This window comes from Colletotrichum scovillei, assembly GCF_011075155.1.
Source record: "Colletotrichum scovillei strain TJNH1 chromosome Unknown Contig00015, whole genome shotgun sequence".
NCBI classification, from domain to species: Eukaryota; Fungi; Ascomycota; class Sordariomycetes; order Glomerellales; family Glomerellaceae; genus Colletotrichum; species Colletotrichum scovillei.
This window is the reverse complement of record NW_023336273.1, coordinates 276,898-296,250: the sequence shown is the minus strand read 5'-3', so window position 1 is coordinate 296,250 and position 19,353 is coordinate 276,898. Positions and strand designations below refer to the sequence as shown.

Genomic DNA, 19,353 nt, shown 5'->3' with positions numbered 1-19,353 from the left:
CAGTTCTGGGTGTCTTTGCCCAAATCGACCCCTCCATGGTGCAACTGGTGTGGGTTCAGCGAAGTGAAATGCAACACTGCAAAATGTGGCTCTTTGCGCCGCGGGGATAGTTTGGACTCTTTCGAACCTGTGCACGGCGTGAACATCGAGCAGCGAAGTCAACGGCCTAGGAAGCTGAATTGGACAGCCACGTACCGGGCCCATGTCACCGCTTCTGGATCTTGCGCGAAGCGGTATAAGTATGAAAAGACATCGAGCCAACATCTGTCTGCCATCAGACCGACGTGCGAACTCTGGTACTCGTCTCGCCGTGACAATGGGCTGTAATCCATCGAGACCTCTCAATAGCTTACAAACAGATGTAGACCAGGCCCTGCCTACGCACTATCCACTAGCCGTAACTCGTCCGCCTCGATACTCATACAATGAGCACAACGAAGCGTGTCGCCTTCTACGGCCTTGGGCTGTGCGAGGGGCAAAGTCCCGCAGTTTCATGTTCGTTGTTCATGTCATCAACAACAGTTTGCTAGATAGGTCGCAAACACTCGCCCAGATCAGGCTGCTGAGCCACTTGCAACAGCTCGCATATATCCATAAGCTTCAGGTTTTGGTCAAGTGCCTGGATTACTTGTCTGATGCCGATGATGACCCACACGCGGCGGATGAGAGACAACTCTATCAGGGCATGCTAGCAGCGCGATCCAAGGCAGAAATGATCCGTCTGTGGGACGACAGACCGCCGACGGCTAGTTCTCCGAGCCCCGAAGAGATCACAACTGCCGAGCATCGCATCAGCGCCGTCATCGACCAGGTTCGACATAGTCGGGATGTAGGCGACGTAGATGTCAAACATCAAGTAGAACCAGAGATCGTTGTGGCGCTCTCTCGTTTTGCCAAGAACTGGACCCTGGACGACTTCATGGATGCGCACGAAAAGATCATGGGCGAGCCGCCGACGTTGCATGCGGCTGGCATATCGAAGCTCCAGGCCCAGTTCATACTGCAAGCCCAAGTCGCCCGTGCGAGCCTGACAAGTGACAACGGAGCGACGCCGACCGTCTCCGTCAGCTTCTTGCCGGACGACGTCCCTAACGTAACGCTCATCAACATCAAGAAGCAGTGGAGGACATTATTCGTCCCGCTGGCGAAACGCGTCAAAGAGTCGGAAAAGTCCCTGCGTCAAGATCTCTACACGATGCAGCTAGTCTCTCTCGGGTCTGCGCATAGCAACGGCGGACAGCAGTGGAAAGAACTGGACGAGCTGGGGCAGGCCGGCATGGACATCATCGACCACCTCCACCTGGATGCGGGCCAGATCCTGCTGCGGGGCCCGGGCCCCCTCCTCGGCCAGAAAATGCTGCTGGGCTCTGTGGGTCCCGTCGCTGACCGAGCGAAGGCAAGACGAGGATCGGAGGCGGGTCTGTACGGCACGGGAGGTTCTCAAGCGACATGCAAGGACATGGATGCGTGTGTTTGCCAAATGGAGGGCATGGCTCCAGGAGTTGAGTACGTGCAACTGAGTCAAGATGCGTAACAAAGGGTCATTTTCGGCGCCTACCAATGTCACATAACATCCGCGGGTCTAGTTAATAATGCTTCTTGGATAGAAGTGACTCTGCGACATGCGCCGTATTTGGATGACAAGGTCTGGTGAAGAGCGGGGCACGCTTGGTTCGGAGAGCCGAAAGCTAACGCGAGGTTTTTTCCTGGCGGCCTCCTCAAGGAATCTGCGTCATGGCTGCCTTTACACCCGACCATCCCTTCGACCACTGCAAGGCAGCCGATTTGGCTCGCATCAGGCTGGCTAGCGCTTTGCGGCGTCAGCCTATAATCTCACACCTGGGTGGTGGAAACGGCGAAAAGCTGCTCCGATGTTTCCACGGTCGTTGCCTCCGTGAATCCAGATACGCTTTTGAACCTTCATGTGTGGGTCCTCATCCCTGGCAGTATCCACGCTGGGTCAATGTCGTCTTTTGCTGCCGATTGAGGCCAGAAAGGGCTCTGGGCCAGTCCATTTTCTGCCTCCATCTCGACAGAGTGGAGATGATCGCCTTTGAGCGTCACGTTTGGGATGCTGATGTGCATGTCGGAATACGGCAGCCACGACTCCACAATTGAGGATGGTCATATCGGTCGGAGCGTCTATTTTGACTCCTGTGAGGCATAGCGCATACTCTGTTGCTTCTTCAACAATTGTTGCTCGAGCTACCTGCTACGCCAACTGGCTAGGCTACGAGTGCTCCGACAACATGTGCCAACGTAGTAAATCAATTGTGTTAGTAGAGGAAAGCCTGCATCGTTTGTCAACATATGCCCGTATAACTATTGCTCTCGCCATGTCTCAAAGTCTTAAACCTCTGTGAATGAGGACCAAGAATCGCACCAGACCGTCGTCACACACGCCATAGAATCGCATCTTCGCCTCATACACACAACTATTTCGAGCATCGACGCTCTTTGACACCTAACAATGTCGCTCAATCTCTCCTGGCCAGCCGCGACCATGCGCGCAGTGGTTTACCATGGCACGCCTTTCGAAATGATGGTTCAAGATGTCGCCAAGCCAGCCATCCTGAACGAGACGGATGTCGTTGTGCGGGTGACCACCGCGGCCGTATGCGGATCCGACCTGCACATCTATCGCGGCTACATGGGCGGTGCGGTGCCATGGACAATGGGCCACGAGGCCGTCGGCTACATCTCGGAGATCGGCGATGCCGTGTCCTCCTTCGCCGTTGGGGACTATGTCATCATCCCCGACACCGTGTCTGAGGATCGTCTGGAGATGGAGCCGAGGTCGAAGGAATACTTCGGCTTCGGGAATAGTGAGATGGGTCTAGGCGGTCTGCAAGGTACGAATATGCCTGCTCCATATGCATCCTGGGCATGCGAAAGAGAGGTTCGCTGACAAGAGGCTGCGCAGCTGAATACGCGAGGGTCCCCTTCGCTGAAGCCAACCTGATCCCTATCCCGTTGACTCATGACACCGCCAACTCGACGATCGAGCGCGACTACCTGACCGTTTCGGACATCTTCGCTACGGGATGGGCCGGCATCGACTACACCGGATTCGAACCCGGCGATTCCGTCGCCGTTTTCGGGGCGGGTCCCGTTGGGCTGCTTTCTGCCTACTCGGCCATTTTGCGGGGAGCTTCCAAGGTCTACGTTGTCGACCACGTGAAGGACCGCCTCGATCTCGCCGCTTCCATCGGCGCCATCCCGATCAACTTTGCTGACAAAGACCCCGTCGTCCAGATTCTGGCTCGCGAGCCGGACGGGGTCATGCGCACTGTAGACTGTGTCGGCATGGAGGCGTTGAACTCGAGCCTTGAGATAGACGAGGGCATTATCACACAGCAGATGATTGACGTGGCGCATTTCAAAGGAGGCATGGGCCAACTGGGCGTGTACAGTTCACAGGACGATTCGCCTGGCGCACCGTACGGCAGCGACATCTCGCCCACGATTCCCTTCCCCGTCTCGTCCTTCTTCGCCAAGGGCTTGAGTTTCCGAACAGGGGCCGTTGATCCGAAGCAGTACGCTCCGCAGTTGATCGATCTTATCAACAGCGGCAAAGCCCATCCAAGCTTCGTGATCAGCGCAGTTATTGGCATCGAGGACGCGCCAAGATACTACGAACGCTTCAATGGAAAGAAGGAAACCAAGGTAGCCATCCGCTTTCCGGAGTAGGACGGCTTAGTTGCGCGAGGCTTTCGGTCTGTAAATAGAGGACACTGCGGCAGTCCAAGTAATACATACGAATTCCTCCCCATATCCCGGCCCGGAGTCCTGAAATCATGTCCCAATACGCCAAAAGTATACATGTTGCAACGCTCTGCAGGGCATTCTCCTGGCGATCCGGAGGTTCGCTCAATCCCGCTAAGACATTTATATGTATGTCTTCAAGCCTTTTTGTTTGAGCCTGGCAGACTTCGCGAGCTGGAAGGCTAGTTCGACGATGCCATATCAAGATGCTTTGCACCTGACCTAGCCGGCGAAATGGTACAGCAGACAAGCGCCTTTGGCATCCGTACAGATGTATCCGACAGCTAAATTGGGCAGTCGCGACATTGTACGCAGAACTTTTGAGAACTTTCGCTGAGGCTACTAAGCAGGCAGATATTGATTGCTTAACGGGGGAGAAAGTAGAGAATAAATGTTGTAGAATGGAATCGCGTGGAGCAGTGGCGGATAATTTGGGAGTGAATTTTCCTGCTAAGCCTAACAAAAATCTGCCACACGGCTTAACCAGCCGAATGCGCCTCAGGGGCTGCGAGAGTCAGCTGACGAGCCTATTTGCATAAGCTGCAAAGGTGGACTGGCTGAGTATCATGAGCCGCCGGATGACAAGGCGCTGTGTGCTGGCGTTTGTGAGGGCGTGCAGGGTCTCTACGCTGAACTTGCTCTGCCTTGACTAGGGGACCGAATTCGCTGCCAAATGGACTGGGGTCCTGGTTTGTATTGCTCAGGTTCGGAGAGCTCTGCGAGCCAGGCTTCGCAGCGGCCGCATCCACAGACCATGTCCGGAGACTATATAAATACGTGTCGGCAGCCTGCAGTCTTTTGCACATTCTTGTCTGTATTATCTATCGCCAAGTCTCTGCTCAATTCAAGCACCTTTTGCTTGCGAGATCAAAGTATACATACAATGTCTCATCTTCTTCCTTTTATCTCTGGCAATGGCGAGATATCTCATCAGGGTGGTAGTGCCAGAACCGCCTCAACGGCCACGCTCACAGACGGTACTAGCATCTATGGAATCTACACCTCCAGCCTCACCCACGACAGTACATTGTCTGAGCTTGTTGTGGCACCGTCGGCACCAGCCCACGGTCTTATTGCGCGAAATCCAACAGGCCGCCGATGACATATCACAGCTCGTAGGGCGATTTGGATTCAAGATGGCAAAAACGTTGACGATTCCCTCCATCAAAACGCGCTTTTCGCGGACAAAAGATTGCTTCGACTACCGTGCCTAATGTACGCAGACGAGTTCTCCTGCGTAACCACAAGGTTCTGTTCCAAACCAATCCACAACTCGACTTCGGCGCCGCTACTGTGGTGGCTCTGGAACGAGGTACTCGACATCCTGCCACCGATAGGCGAGACGTGGAGCTGCAGACTCGACTTCAAACCCGCCTTGAGGGCTGACATAGCCTTGCCTATGCGATCACCATCGACATTTCAAGCAAAAACAACAAATACAACATCGAGCTTACTGCGTCATATGGCGGGCTATTTGATGAGCGGCGCATCTTTGATGCACCTATCACGCGGTTTGGCTTTCCCAAGTCGGAAAAGTACGGCAAGCTGACCAAGGCTACCCTGGACATCAGCCAAGACCCGTACGAAGAACGGCTGCATCGCTGACATTTTTGAATACCTCGTGCCTCGTGTGGAGAGCAAACGGCGGCACGCCATGAAGGCCTTCCCTGCAGAGAAAGAGGAGGGCCTGGTCATTGCTCTAGCTAAGACTGGCAAAGCGGGAGACGACCGCTTTCCCATATCGGAGAACCAACAACAGCAGTTCCGGAACCTGCTACGGCGCTTTCCGATCGATGCCAGGGAATACGTAGCTGAGAATGGGCTCGTAGGAATGGAGAAGGGACCGTACAGCGAGTCTGCATTTCAAGCACCAGGCCCGAAGGACTAGGATGTGGACGAGTGTTCATCTACCAGTACTTGATCAGCGCCATCTTTTTCACCGGACTTTTCCTCGTCTCCACATAACCTTTGTAGATAGGAAACCCCGAATACATACGTCTCCAAGTATGGTTCCCTCGCCGATATCCTTGAGCTAGCACTGCGATTGGATTTTATGCTATCAAGATACTTGTCGCGGGGCGTCAAGTCACGGCTCTGCAAGTAGAAAGGACGCTAGACTCATCCCATCAAGACTAACCATATGGACCGTACTGCCCTCGCGCTCACTCCGCGGCGATGTGCAACCGTGACATGGCGAGAAGAAAGATGCAAGTGATGAAACTAAAGTATTTGGATTGTTTCTGCATCAAAGTCTGGACTTTGGGGTCCGTTCTGCCACCACGTCGTCCGTACGAGCCCCAAAAGCCGGCAGGGCCTTGATGAAGTCCTCCATGGCTCCCTCTTCAACCAACGGCGCCGTGATATAGTCTTTAGCATTCACCCTTTCCACCAGCGTGGGCAAGAGGGCAGCAACTTGGAGTATGCCCTGTTCTCATTGTCCCGCAACGCAGATCGAGTGACGTAGCCATGTTCGACAAACCAGGATGGATCCTTCTGAATGCAAGACTTTTCGAACACATTGAGCACCTCGGGCGCAATGTTGCCTTGCGCCCGGGCTGCTTCATAGGCCATGCGCTGTCCAATGGCCTCCACCATTGCTCTGCATCGAGGGAGAACGCTGTTGTTGTAGGTCGTGCCCCTCAAGCTGCCGGATACGCCGACTGCGACGTTTTTGTCTCTCGCAACCTCTTCGATCATCCCGGCTTCATACATGGCAAGAGATCCTGTCGGATCAGTCGGCTGTGGAAGTTCATATCTGTTCATGAGGAGTTCAGAAGCGAGACCTATGAGGTGTCAGGACCCATATCTAGGCTCGTGTATGAAGAAGACCTACGAATGCTGATAACGAGAGTGTCGCCCTCGGCCACGGAGTTCCCCTGGAATGTTGATGCGAGTTCGGTAATCTGGTTGTGCGCGTACAGGCCCTGCCAGCCACATCGCTCCGCCAGCTCGTGAAGTAGACGAGACGATCGCACAACCAAGACTTTGAAGACGGTAGCGATGCCTCGGCGGACGTCTGCGTTGTGATTACGGTTGGTGAACTCGCCAACGCTCCACTTTGCGTACGCATGCAAGACTTCTCCGTGCGCCAGTGCTTCCAGAATCGGTCTCTGCTGTGTGCTGAACTGCATGATGGGTTGTTTGTTCCTATCTCCGACCAGACGTTGCTGGCTGTACAGGGCGGCGATGCAGCCCGCAACTCGGACAGCAGACACCCCCATAATAGATAGAGACAGCGTGCCGACGGACACCCTCCAGATGTGGGCGAGAAACTCCTCGCGCTCATTGTCACCTCGCGACGCCGATCCCAGAAGCGCTTCGGGCTGAAGCCTCACGTTGTGAAACGTCGTGATGGAGTGGTCCAACGGCTTGGTCCCGGCCCGCACAGGGAGCACACGCGACACAATGCCGTCACACATGCCTCTCGTGTCGTTGATCCGCACGACAAAGGGCTTCACCCCTCGGTCGTCGCCGCCCACGATGAGCCGGGCGAAAACAACAGCAACGCGAGCCATGCCGGCCAGCGGCGAGGACGGCGGCATTGCTTTGGCGGCGCCTGCGTTAGGCGTGTTCAGGGTAAAGGACCCGTCGGCTTCCATCGTCGCAGTCGTCTCCAAGTTGCGGGCGTCGAGGCCATGGCCGACCTCTGTCAACATGAATTCTCCACAAGCCTTGAAAGTGAGGAGTTCCTCGAGGGTGGCCATGAGGTCAGGCCGCTCGCGTGAGAACCTTGCAATCGTTCCGACACACAAGTTGAGGTGGATCGTTGCGATGACGAAGGCTGTCATGTCCCGAGAAGAAATGGCTGGCAGATAGTAGTTGAGCATGATTGATGTACGATAGATATGGAAGAGAACGTACGATCGAAGTGGAAATCCCAAAACCTTGGGGTCAGCTTATCAATGTCATCGGCTGTGAGGCCTACTTTGGTGTTAGCATGGCGCAGTTCGTTTCGATGATGTGCGTATCGGCGACACGCACCTCGGCTCAGGCAAAGAGACTTGGCTCGCCCATAGTGCAGCGGGATGTTCGTGACCGATGGCTCGTGGCGATTGTCTCGTCTCGCATTCCAGACATCGTCGAGCAAAAGCGATGAGTCGAACTCCATGGCGAAGGGCCGATATCCGAGGTGACGTTGGAGAAGACGGTGTACCGTAGCTGGGGGCTAGCCTAACAGCAAGAACACCTGCGAAGGGAAACCTGAAAAGACAACTTGATTCTGAGTTTGGCAGCGATGATGTCAGGGGGTTTTGTGTCTCGAGAATGAAGCCGCCTTTTGTATCAGACACCCGCTGTCGCCTCGTCGATGATCATAGTCTTGTTATTCGGGTGAGAAGGATGCACGTCACGAAAGGTTCCTTGTCACGTTGGTTTGTGGAGTCAACTTCAGCCTGCCAGCTTACCTCCCCACGTCCGAATCGAAGCAGCGGCTATACTGGGCGCAGATCAACTATCGGCTTTAAGTCCAAGCACGGCTGGAAGGTGACCGTGGGATCCTGTTTCTGTTTTGTCTCGATCCACCCATAGTCACAGCTCACCTCTGTCGTGCGATATATATCACGTATTTCAGAACTGACCTGATAGCCATGAGACATAGCGTAAACCGTGGTGCATACATCCTCTCCTTTCTTCTCCTATACCTTTATTGCGGCTTGTTTGCCCCACCACCCCAGCCCACATCACTGACGATGAGCATCACGAGATCCGTTGAATACTGTCACAGACTTCGACAGCTGGCCGCGGATCAGCTGCGAGCCGTCACAGAGTATACTATTCGAGGTCGTATGGGCCCCGAGCAGGAGCTCGCCTTGCAGACAGAGATCATCAGGATAGCCGCGAACATACAGCGAATGATGCCGCCGTTGGTCGATCAGGGAGGAGAGGGCCGCGTTACTTCCGATCAAGCCTGTTTATCGCTGTTGCAGGCCTCTGACGATACAGCCTCATTATGTGGCACATCTGGCGAGAGAGTATAGCGGCGGCAAGCTTCATGTACCTAGCTGTTAGGTATGGATGATCCGTTGCGTGAAGATACGACCAATTTGCTGATGACAGTAGCAGTCGATGCACTCCCTACAATGGAGTCACAGTATTAGTGGAACGCATGACGCCATTCTGAGGAGCTGGCACAACCGAGAATGGGATTTCCGCCATCGTGCAGCGTATGCCACATTGCAAACTTCGTCAATTGATTGAAAGCAACACACCCAAGACTGGAAGGAAATGTCTCGCCCACTATACTATCAAACACGATCTAGTGTCAGACGACATCATCAGTCAAGTCGTCCTGGGCCGCTTGTTTCGTTATGCGGTCTTCAGCCGTACACATCCTGCCCATTGCTTACATAGTTTACAATCCAATACTTGTTCGTACTACGCGAAGCTGGGAAGCTAGTTGCCTCGGTCTCACGGCCTCTATCAAATCACCATTTGGGCTAACACTACTGCAACCACCGCCGCTCCTGTCTTCGTGTATCAAAAGTCTGTTGACAAACAACCAAGCCAGACTGCCTACGTATGCTTTAGACACGCGGACTGATATGCGTTGCTAGCCGGGAAGCTCGGTTGTCGTGTCCATGTCGGCCAGAAAAATGTCCGCCGCCATGCCAGCTCCGCCGTTCCGTACAATATTGTTGGCCCCTTTGTGTTTCTGGGCGTGCTGTTCTCGGCCTTGGAAACAGAAAGTCCACATATCGACTAGTCTCCAGATGGTGCAATCCGGAAACGAGGGCGGCGGCTCGATGCAACGGCAGTCAGGGAAAGCGCCATGAGTGACCTGAGCTGAGGCGCGAAAAACCAAACAAAGGTTGCCAGTTTCGTCGATGCAGTCGTTCTGGAAGATGAAGGTTGGGGTAGCCGGTCGAAAAGGTGGGGTGGATGATCGGATCCAAAAGGTGCTCTACCGGATGACACCGCCAGATGTTGGCGCCAGATCGGGCCGCACCCAGGAAAAGCATAGATCCCTCGCACTTGCCCTACGCCCCGGGCCGGAAGCCGCTTGCGGAGCCTCTTTCGTCTCCACATCCTTCATCAACTTCTTGCCCTTGCTCTCCGACTGACAGTCCAGATCCAGCATCCCGGTCGCTCCACATTTCGTCGCCCAGTCTGGACCTGGTCTAGATCCCGCCCGCCAAAAGCCAACCGCCGGCCGTTTGCTCATCTGGAAGCCGCAAATGTGATGTTTTCCGCCGACCCCTGCCACAACGCTCAACAAGCGATTATCCAAGATGCCAAAATGTTTGTTTCCCAAAGGCACACAATGGAGCCTTGATGTCATTGCACAACGAGCAAACCTGCCTCTTTCCATGTTGCGACTTTGCAACAGAGGAGAGGAGGTCAATGAATGTATAAGTAGGGAGGTCTTTTCCCACATGGAATCGGGAGTTTTCTTGGTGGGCTGGGCTTCCAGCCCCACCCCACCGCTGAGATGCCGTTGACCGTGTGTTGATGCTGCCATATAGCGGTGCCGTTGATGAACTTCCAACGATGCCGGGCAACGGCTTCTGCACTTGATTTCCGTTGATGATCATTCCAACGATGCCGGTCCACGGTTTTGCATTTCCTCTGTTTTCCGTCGAACGAACATTCTCGATGATGCCGGGCAACGGATTCTGCACTTGATATCCGTTGATGATCATTCCAACGATGCCGGGCAACGGCTTCTGCACTTGATTTCCGTTGATGATCATTCCAACGATGCCGATCCACGGTTTCTACATTTCCCATGTGTTCCGTCGAACGAACATTCTCGACGATGCCGGGCAACGGACTTTGCTTTTCTTTTGTTTTCCGTTGATGATCATTCCAACGATGCCGCCGAGATGCTGTTCCTCGAGCGATGTGGGCGGCGAAATTCGGACTCTGCAACCTCCTCGTGGTGCCGCCTGGGAACCTATCCATTCCAGTGGTAGAGCCAGTGCAGAGACGTGATAGCGTGTGACAGTGCGTGAGAGCCTGGGAAGGCGGATGTCACTCTCTGGGTGTTAGGTAGTCAGCCAGTGAGGCTCTGGCAGCTTGTGGATTGCTCTTGTAATTAGAAATGGACGACACTCGCTGTCTTCAATATACGATCATGCCTTCAAAGCTCCTAGATTAAATCTCCATCCGCAATCTCGCCGTCTATCGTGATGGCCATCGCTGCGGGATCTCATTGGATTGATATAAGGCTCCTTCGAGCCTACTCTCTCATATGTGCAACCCCATTATGTTGCTATGTACGACAAAGGGCGCGTGTCGTCAGTAAGATAGTGGCGTATGAGTGTGACATCGAGCTTGCATCAAGGCATTCGCGCAGTCACTCACTTAACTAGACATACATTAAATCCAAGTCAAATTGGCGCAGCCTACGATCAGGATATTTGAGAGAGAATTGAAAATAAAAAAAATAAAAATAAAAAAGAGAAACAAAAGAGAGAGAGAGAAAGAAGAAAAGGGGAATCAAAAAAAGTTGCGAAAGGATGCGCTGCACAGACCGCCGGTTCGATCGCCCCCTACCGTGATGCTGATAGGAATCGGCCACACCGATTCTTGTGGCTCGACGGACATGGAAATGTGTTCGGATTGCCTCTGGAATTGCCTCTGGACGGCAGAAATGGTGCGATCAGGGATGACCCACGCGGCAGCCGGTCCGAGCTTGTTGAGGTAGCGTACTCCGTACAGATCCGTTTTTGGCGGGTACGCCTAAAAGAGCTGTGACAAGACAAACCTGGTCGTCGCGAGCCAGAAACTGATGTCTTACGCAGCCTGTACTGTCTCGCGTTGCACGGCCGTGTGGTGTGCCTGGAGATTCAAAATTGGAGCCAAGGGGGGTGGAAAAGCTCGTCACGGTCGTTGGGCTTGTCTCTCGCCAAGGGACTGTGAGACAGGATACCATAGTTGTTCTGACGGGCCCGCCTAACCGCTTGGTCGAGTGCAACACCCGAACACTGTCAAACGACGGACAACATGCCCCGAGCCGATTCTGGCTCCGAGTGGGCATTTGCCCGACCGCGTCAAGGGTCTTTGTAGACAATCCAGATGCGATCCTTACGTCGGCACCACTCAACAGCTTCTGAAGTGCTCTTCTGAGTAAAATGTTGCCAGACGATGATAGTATGCACACGCCCACCGATGCGTTACTGTAGTCGGATCATGAGTGAACGGGCAGAGGTACAGTATCAACGGGCGTTGCCGAGCAAGGTTACTCCTACTGCTATTCTCTACGCATTGCGAAGAAACTACACTCCAAGAACACCATGATGGGCAATCAGGGCTCGAACTGGAGATCGGAGTAGCGATGGCGGCCAGTGTCTAGACAGCAAAACCTACGTCGCTGTAGGATATAAGCGCCTAGCCACGCTCCGCGTTATTCGTCCATCAGTAGACATTACAACAAGCAATAGATCGCCATTCACCACTTCTAGTTATGTCAAGGTCGACGATCACCAAGCTGCGTTGCATGCGTTGCAGGAGGGAGGCCGAACTCACTTCGACCGACGACCTTGAAGACGCGGGCTTGGTTGAGATTGGAGAGAACTTGTATTACTGCTTCACATGCGCCAAGTTGACTGGACACCCGAAGGCACCGGGGGCTACACAGGCGCCGAAGTACACTGAACGGAGAGACACCGAACGAGGAGCGGCTGCCGGCCCCGCATGAAGCTCGTCCGCAGTCCCCGAGAGATGATGCAAGAAGGCAATGAGATCAAATGGTTGGTCAATGCGCGCTTTTCCACAGACACAACGTCCTGACCAAATTCCATACTAGAAAGAAGCCTGCACTAAGTAGCCTGAGGCGCAACTTCGAAACAAATACAATTCGATGTCCGAGGGCCGCGTCCGTACTATCTCAATATGTTCCTTTTAACGGCCCATTGCGCACTCGTGAATGATTGCAGTCGCCTCTCGGTGCGGGTGAGAATGTATCCGGAATACATTAGTGAATTACTACATCGCTGTGGTTTCGGGCGGTGCCCCGCCGTTTCGTCAACGACAAAAGACCAACGACCACCGACCATCTACTAAAACGCTATACTAGACTACGCGCCCGACAAACAGTAGAGACACGCTCATCACCTGCCGCTTTGCCGCGATAAACTTCTTCGTATGTCTTGATGAGTCAGCCGCTCTCGACGGGAGGCGAGCTGCATCTTCAGAGATACCTGTCGGAAAAACAGTCGCCTTCTTATCGCCGCCCGCACCTTGGAAAGATTGGGTGGCGTCACCCGTGCGATCGGGGCTTCCGCGTACGGTGAATGTCTCGTCTCCCACCCCGGGACGGGGCCGGACTGCCCATCCTGCACCTTGTTCCCAACCACATTGTTGAAGTAGCGGTGCGTACTGACGTCCCATACGTTCCCCGACGTGTCAGCCCAGCCCGCGTCATCAGCAACTTCGTCGTCGGCTCTCTCTTGCTTCACAACACGTCGGCTCGCCCCCCGGAGAGCGGAGCCGTCAGCAAGGCGTTGGCGAAGCTGCCTCTCGCTGTCGGTGTCTTTGGCTGCCTGGCACTCCTGGGTAACCCGGTGATGACTGATCGGCGAGGCATCAACATAATGAGCGCCCGTACCGTCGGGACTTTTCGAGTGCGGGACACCTGCACCCGCACCAGCTTCCTTTTCTGCAGCGGCGTCGATCCTTATACTGGCAGTTTCCGCTGTCAATTTGTTGCGGACAGAGGTATCTGTTTGTGCGTCTAGTGGGGACTGATGGGACGTTTGCGCGCGCCGCGGGCCGTGTCGTGGACTATTGCCGGACGATTCGTTCAAAATCTGGGCAAACTAGCGCGTTTTCGCGTCAGCATCTGCTAATCCTTGAGAGTGGCTTTTCGCCGTCGCTTACAAATGCATTCACGTCAGGGATGTCTTGGCCTTCAGGTACGTGGACGGCCCCGTCTAGCCACCGATACGTCGGGTTGTAGTAGACGACGGCCGAAAACACATCGGCAAATTCGCCCAGGCGAAGCGCCTTGTTCTGAGCGCTGGTGCCAGACTTTCGGACTTTGTCCTTCGCCCTTTTCTCTCGGGCCTCAACTTCAGTCTTTGGTGGTGAACCGCCGGTCATTGTCGCTTTGGTCCACAATATCACTTAGGGAACGTCTGTGCTGCCAAGTCTACTGAGGCTCTGAAGGAGTCTCTTTGGGACAGCAGCGCAGCAGTGTTCGCACATATGGGTTAAAAGCCATTGTGAAGCGGTCTTCAGATCCATCGACATCCACATCTTCACCAGGCTTGACTAGATGATTTCTTCCCGTATCGCGACAGTTGGAAATGGCTTTTGGGTGCTGTTCCGGAATTGCTGCTTCGCTTCTGTTCCCTATCGCCCCACCCGAACCGGTTTCTGATCCAAAGCCCAATCTGGTCCTGAGTCGAATGTGGATCCGGCAGGAAGTGGCTCACTGCAGTTCGATCCGCACTGGCCCTGCGTTGTTCGACCACAAACAACCCTTTCTCCCCGCGGTCTCGACCACACGCCCTGGCCAGGTCGCGCCAGCTCTGGGCCGAGAACGATGCCCACGTCACCTGCGCTCGCGACGCTCGAGGATAGATCCGGATAGCTGGGAAACAGATTTGCCGAGTTCTGTTGGCTTCTGAGTCTAGGCCGCGACCTATGTTCTCAGAGGCTGGAGCAGCATTTTCTGATCACATCCTGGGTGCACCCGGCAGCTTCGTCGCTCCGGTCACTGTGCTTCTCGACGGTCCTGTCTTGCCATCTTCCCAGCCACGCCACCCTCCCTGCGATCATTCCTACCAAGCCCATTTCTGAGAGCAGTGCATCTGTCGAAAAACTCCCTCCTTCTTCCAGACGTCTTTCTACCGTGTACACCGTTGCGTTCTTGATTCCTTCACAATATGACGACGTTTTGGCTCATCATTCTCCTCTGCAGCACTATTAATGCTCTACATGTCACTATACACATCTTGGAGAAGAAGATTAGAAGCTCCAGACGCAATTGAAGCGCGCAGTTTGGCTCTGACGAAACAGCGTTAAACACAAGAGCCTTCTGGATCAGTGAGGTTCGGGGTCAGTGAGGTTCGGGGTCAGTGAGGTTCGGGATCATCGAGTCGCCATAATCCCGGATGTATTGGCACGGCGTTCCGAAGAGGGGATAGAATACCGCACTGCAATTGACCATACCCAAGTTCCTTCCCAGCATGACGTTTTCGCCAGCCAGTGTATCTGTAACGAAATGACGATACAGCTCGTCGCAAATCTGATGTGACCGTCACTCGTTGCGAACCATGAGCTTGCTAGCGTTGTGCTTTGTTGGGAAATCAGGGCCGCCAACGATAGTACATGGCGTCCGAGATGAGAATGAAAACAGACTCGCTTTCGTCAATCACCCACAACCGAGCTTGATCGACAGGAGCCCTCGGCATAGGACGAATCAAGCATCATGACGGCTCTGTCTAGTGAAGGGCTCGTTCGGTCTCATATATTGCCGCGTAGGGACCTCTGATGCATGCCTTGCGCTGGCAGAAGCGACAGCTTGTGTCTCTGCGTCGCCATCACAGCCAACGACGACTATCCACCTCTTAGAATTGATCGAAGGCTGCGATCGTGCACCGGCAGCCTTTGGCTAATATCAGGAGACACTTCGCGAGGGCGGTAAACGACTTGACTGGTGTCTGTTGCAAGTCGAGTGTTCCAACTGGTTTCCGACAACGGTCATCGTCTGGGACAACTGTGCGGTATGGGTTGCGCTGTCTGTCAGATGGCCGAGAAGGAGCCAAGACTGCGAAAGATTGCGAAGCAAAGCGCTGCAAGAGTGCGGAGCGATGAGCAATCATTTCCTACAACAAGCACGTCGACGTCCAACGAACCCGCGGCCCACGAGTGGTGAGATAGCTCAATCAATAAACAGGTCAATTAATCAATCACGGTGCATGAGGCTGGCACTGCCCTGACTGCGTACTCGTCGGTTATCCCTAGTCGTGCCTCGTAAGGTCGACGAACCAACAAACTTTCCACCTGCATGCTGCTAGCAAGCCAGTACGACAGAACAAGCGGGGTTCCCCTGCACAAGCGTGTTTGCTCGAACGTGCTGAGGCATTGGTGGACCGTTCATTTCCCGGGACTCGGATCCGGTCTTGGATATGGAGCGAATACACTGGGGATTGTGTGCGATCCTCGCCGCAGGTGTCCTACTCTTCGGGTTGAGGCCATTTGCCATGCCGTCAAAACAGCGTTGTTTTGACTATGAGGGAACGACACGTGACACCTGACACATGCGATACCCTGGACATCTCAACATATTTCCTACCTCTTTAGGATACCTGCCTTTTCGGGACACCTGCATCCCGATACGGTGCTGACTCGTGCGTCACCAATCAGCCTTGGCCGTGCACCCTGATTGGCAGTCATCTCCAAAGGAAAAGCGTCCCTGGCCAGTCTTCGAAGAACGTATGTTCTGCCTCCTCCAACAGACTTTCGGAGACAGCTAGCCCCCGCGGCCCCATACTTTTCTCTGTGCTGACAGGTAGGCTAGGGCGCTTGTCGGGGTTGTGCGGTACGGATGGATGCAGGCAGATCCTCGTTCACGGGCTCGTTTCCTCCTTCGGCACTCCAGACTCTGCACAAGGCCCTTGCGCCCCTGCTTCGACCCGGCAGTACGGTAACGGCGCGGAACCTTATTACCCACCAACCCACCCTGTGCACTCAGGAACATCGTCGGCGATATCTCATCCACGTCTCACACACGCAGATTGCAAGAGAAGCCGATCACGAGAGAGGATGAGGAGGAAAGGTGAAGGTGAGAATTGCTCGTGCAGAACCCCTCACCATCGGATCACAATGCACTAGTTGGTCAAGGAGAAGAATCGCTCAGCATGTTCCAAAGTGGGCATGTGCCCGGTCTAGTGTCTACGCGGAGACGCCGCGTTCAGTCCGAAATACATGAAATGGAGCACTTAAAGCCGGATGCGTGCTTGCTTCCATTGCGATCGTCAAGACAACCCAGCCATCTCATCCCAAGGCATCGTAGGGGTGGCGAAGGCCTCTACTGCCATGGCCTCTATTGTCATGGCCTCCAATGCAACGACAAGACCGTTGGTTTCCGAACGCAGGTGGTCCGCGCTTCGCACTTGTCAGCTACTCCTGCTTGGACAACGGCAATGGGCTAACTCACTACCAGACAGCTGTTTTGTACTTCGCGTTCATGCTTTCAATGATATTTGCAGCGGTTGCGGCCTCCACGGTAGCGCATTTTACCATATCCAGAAGCTCCCGCACTGAACGTATAAACGACACGGAGCTGTAGATATCAGCTACAAACTGGCCCTGCATCAGAACGGATTTTCAGTGACAGCAACATACTCTACATTTTGCAATTCGCATAGATCTGGGTGAACACTGCCGGAATTGCTCGGGCTTGCCAATGTCTGGTACCCCCATGGTCCGGAGGTGGTCGTCTCTTGTTGGTCTTGGGTCCTGGGAGAAGGCCCTCTGCGCCAGTGTCGAGCTCGGGCCACACGTGGTGTCGGATTGGCTTCGTGACGCCGGACCGGATTCTGCTGCATCTGCTGGTTGGAAGTCGCTGACGCCGCTGCCGAGGGGGGAACATGACGTCAGTTTCGAGCGAAAAGGATCGAAGGTGTTTAAATTGACGGGCGATTATTCACAACGATGAGAAACTGGTGTGCACACCAAGAACTTCCATACAACGACGGCGATGCCTTTGCCTTTAAAGCGGTGCGACGCGCCGGCGGCATCATACCGTGATCGTGCTTCAGGACACACAAGCTGACCTCGAGCGTGCCTGTGACGTTCGTTACCAGTCTGTCGGGACCAAGTGGTTGTTTGCTTGCGAGAGGAAAAATGCCCCGCCGTCTTGAGCGACTGTTGTTGGAACGAAATTGGGCATCTCACCCTTCACCCAGGTCGCATGAACCATTGAGTCGGAGCCGAGGGTGGACGGCAGGTGGTCCGAGCTCAGTAGTGGTGCCGACTCAGCGTATCCGTCGCCGGTCCATGGACCTTATTCATCATTGAGCTGTTCATCATTGCGCTGGCCCCGTCAGGTTCGAGCACAAAGACCACGCGGAAGGACGGAAAATGTCGTGGACCAAGTTAGAAGGCGTCTTGATGTGTTCAATGTTCGCAGTGCTCCAACACAGGCGCAGAGCAGAGTGCTGATCTCGTCGAATAACCTGAAGGCTGCATCCTGGCGCTAGCATAGACCCGCTATTATGGAGCTTGCGGTGCCTTCGCCCATCGCCGTCTTCCTATCAGAAGCGAAAATGGATAGGTAGTGTAGGTTGGCTCGTGCGTGATGCCAATCCACGGCGCGACAGGGGACTCAAGAATGGGTGCAGTACCCGATGGTGCCGAGTGGAAGCACAAAGCCTTGAAGTGAGAAAACAAGGAATTGGATGCTGTGCTGCCGGACGGACTGCCTCGAACAGAACACACGGGACAGGTATTTCAAGGGCCTTGGACATTTTGTCGCCCGGCCTTGTGTTGGAAGAAAGCATTTCCTCTGCCAAAAAGCTCTGGACCCAGCGAAACTAGGCTAGACTAGGATGAACCTTGCCACGGATAGAAGGATGGACAGCATTCGACAGGCAATTGGCCTACTCCGACAACCTGGTGTAAGCGGCCTCAGGGGTCCTCAGGGGTCGTCGATGCGATTTGCCCTGAGGAAACCGACGCGAAGCAATTGGCCGGGCCAACCAGGTTGTGCACTGTTCTTGTTGTGACTAGTATGGCTTTGACAAGGTGGGTGGTCGTCACGGAGTCATCTATTGCGCTGTCGTTTCCAATCAAGACTCTCAGGCAGAAAACGTTCAAGTTCAAGTTGGAAATCTACTCAGAGGACGTCCATTGCACCACGACCAGTCTATGGCGGCTGTCATGAAAGCCGGGAAAAGGCACTACAGCTGGTGATGGCGGTTGACGAGTCGTTGTGTGCACTTCCCCTATGGGCGGCTGTGTTAGACTCTCATTGTCTTTTACATCCTGGGCGCTCAGCAAGATCAGACGCGGTTGCAACGCGGGTCCCCAAGTTAACCCAGACGGAGACAAAGAAAGACGTACGGAGTACACACCAACGCTCTCGCAATAGTTCTTATCCTCATCCGAGACCCATGAGTACTTGACAGCCCGCTCAGGGTGCGTGGCGAGCAGACCGATCAAGTCGGTTGTTTTCCGGCCCCGGCTCTGGCAACGTCTCTCGGAGGACTTTTTGCCATGACGATAGTAGACGCCTTGGAGGCCTGCTGCCCGACGTCTGTGCCCCTGATTGACGTCTCTGGGGAAGACGGCGGCGAACTTTTCCTCCATGGTTTTCCATGGCAGGCGAAGATCGCCACGGAAGTATGAAATGAAATCGATCTGCTCCGTTGTGTAGGGTACGTTGCAGTGCGGATGGCTGCTTGGGCGGCGGGGTCGACGGGGTCGACGGGGTCGGCGTGGCGCCGCTTCGCAAGACTGAAGGTCTTCGGAAAGCCGGTCCGGGCCGCGGTCTCGGACAGCCGTCAGCTCTTGTGAGCCAGGCCAGTAGTGCCAGGCCGCCGTTGCAATGGGAGAAGGGCTCTGGTAACTGTAGGCCGCCAGGGGCACGGGCCCTTGGGCGACGGAAAAGGCAGCGGGGGGTACACGAAAGCCTTCAGG

General features: G+C 54.5%; 3 protein-coding genes across 3 annotated transcripts; 2 read left to right on the top strand and 1 right to left on the bottom strand.

The window, feature by feature from the left end:
- Positions 1-316: 316 nt before the first annotated feature.
- HER10_EVM0001118 (uncharacterized protein) lies at positions 317-1,534 on the top strand (the record flags this gene model as incomplete). Its single annotated transcript, XM_035470877.1, has 1 exon — positions 317-1,534. The coding sequence occupies one exon, from the start codon at positions 317-319 to the stop codon at positions 1,532-1,534; it is 1,218 nt and encodes a 405-aa protein (XP_035325695.1).
- A 660-nt stretch (positions 1,535-2,194) lies between these two features.
- Positions 2,195-3,732, top strand: HER10_EVM0011950 (putative alcohol dehydrogenase). The gene is made up of 2 exons (XM_035481358.1): positions 2,195-2,852; positions 2,924-3,732. Exons 1-2 carry the CDS (start codon positions 2,471-2,473, stop codon positions 3,688-3,690), a joined length of 1,149 nt encoding a protein of 382 aa, XP_035325757.1. The 5' UTR covers positions 2,195-2,470; the 3' UTR covers positions 3,691-3,732.
- A 2,278-nt stretch (positions 3,733-6,010) lies between these two features.
- HER10_EVM0006754 (acyloxidase) lies at positions 6,011-7,873 on the bottom strand (the record flags this gene model as incomplete). Its single annotated transcript, XM_035476331.1, has 5 exons — positions 6,011-6,146; positions 6,179-6,548; positions 6,599-7,570; positions 7,627-7,686; positions 7,747-7,873. The coding sequence occupies 5 exons, from the start codon at positions 7,871-7,873 to the stop codon at positions 6,011-6,013; spliced, it is 1,665 nt and encodes a 554-aa protein (XP_035325728.1).
- Positions 7,874-19,353: the final 11,480 nt, after the last annotated feature.

What these genes read in the sequence shown, in the direction of transcription:
- HER10_EVM0011950 (XM_035481358.1), top strand. Translation starts at nt 2,471, where the DNA reads ATGTCGCTCAATCTCTCCTGGCCAGCCGCGACCATGCGCGCAGTGGTT. An exon ending in GGGTCTAGGCGGTCTGCAAG is followed by an intron (nt 2,853 to 2,923) that starts GTACGAATATGC and finishes GAGGCTGCGCAG; the next exon opens with CTGAATACGCGAGGGTCCCC.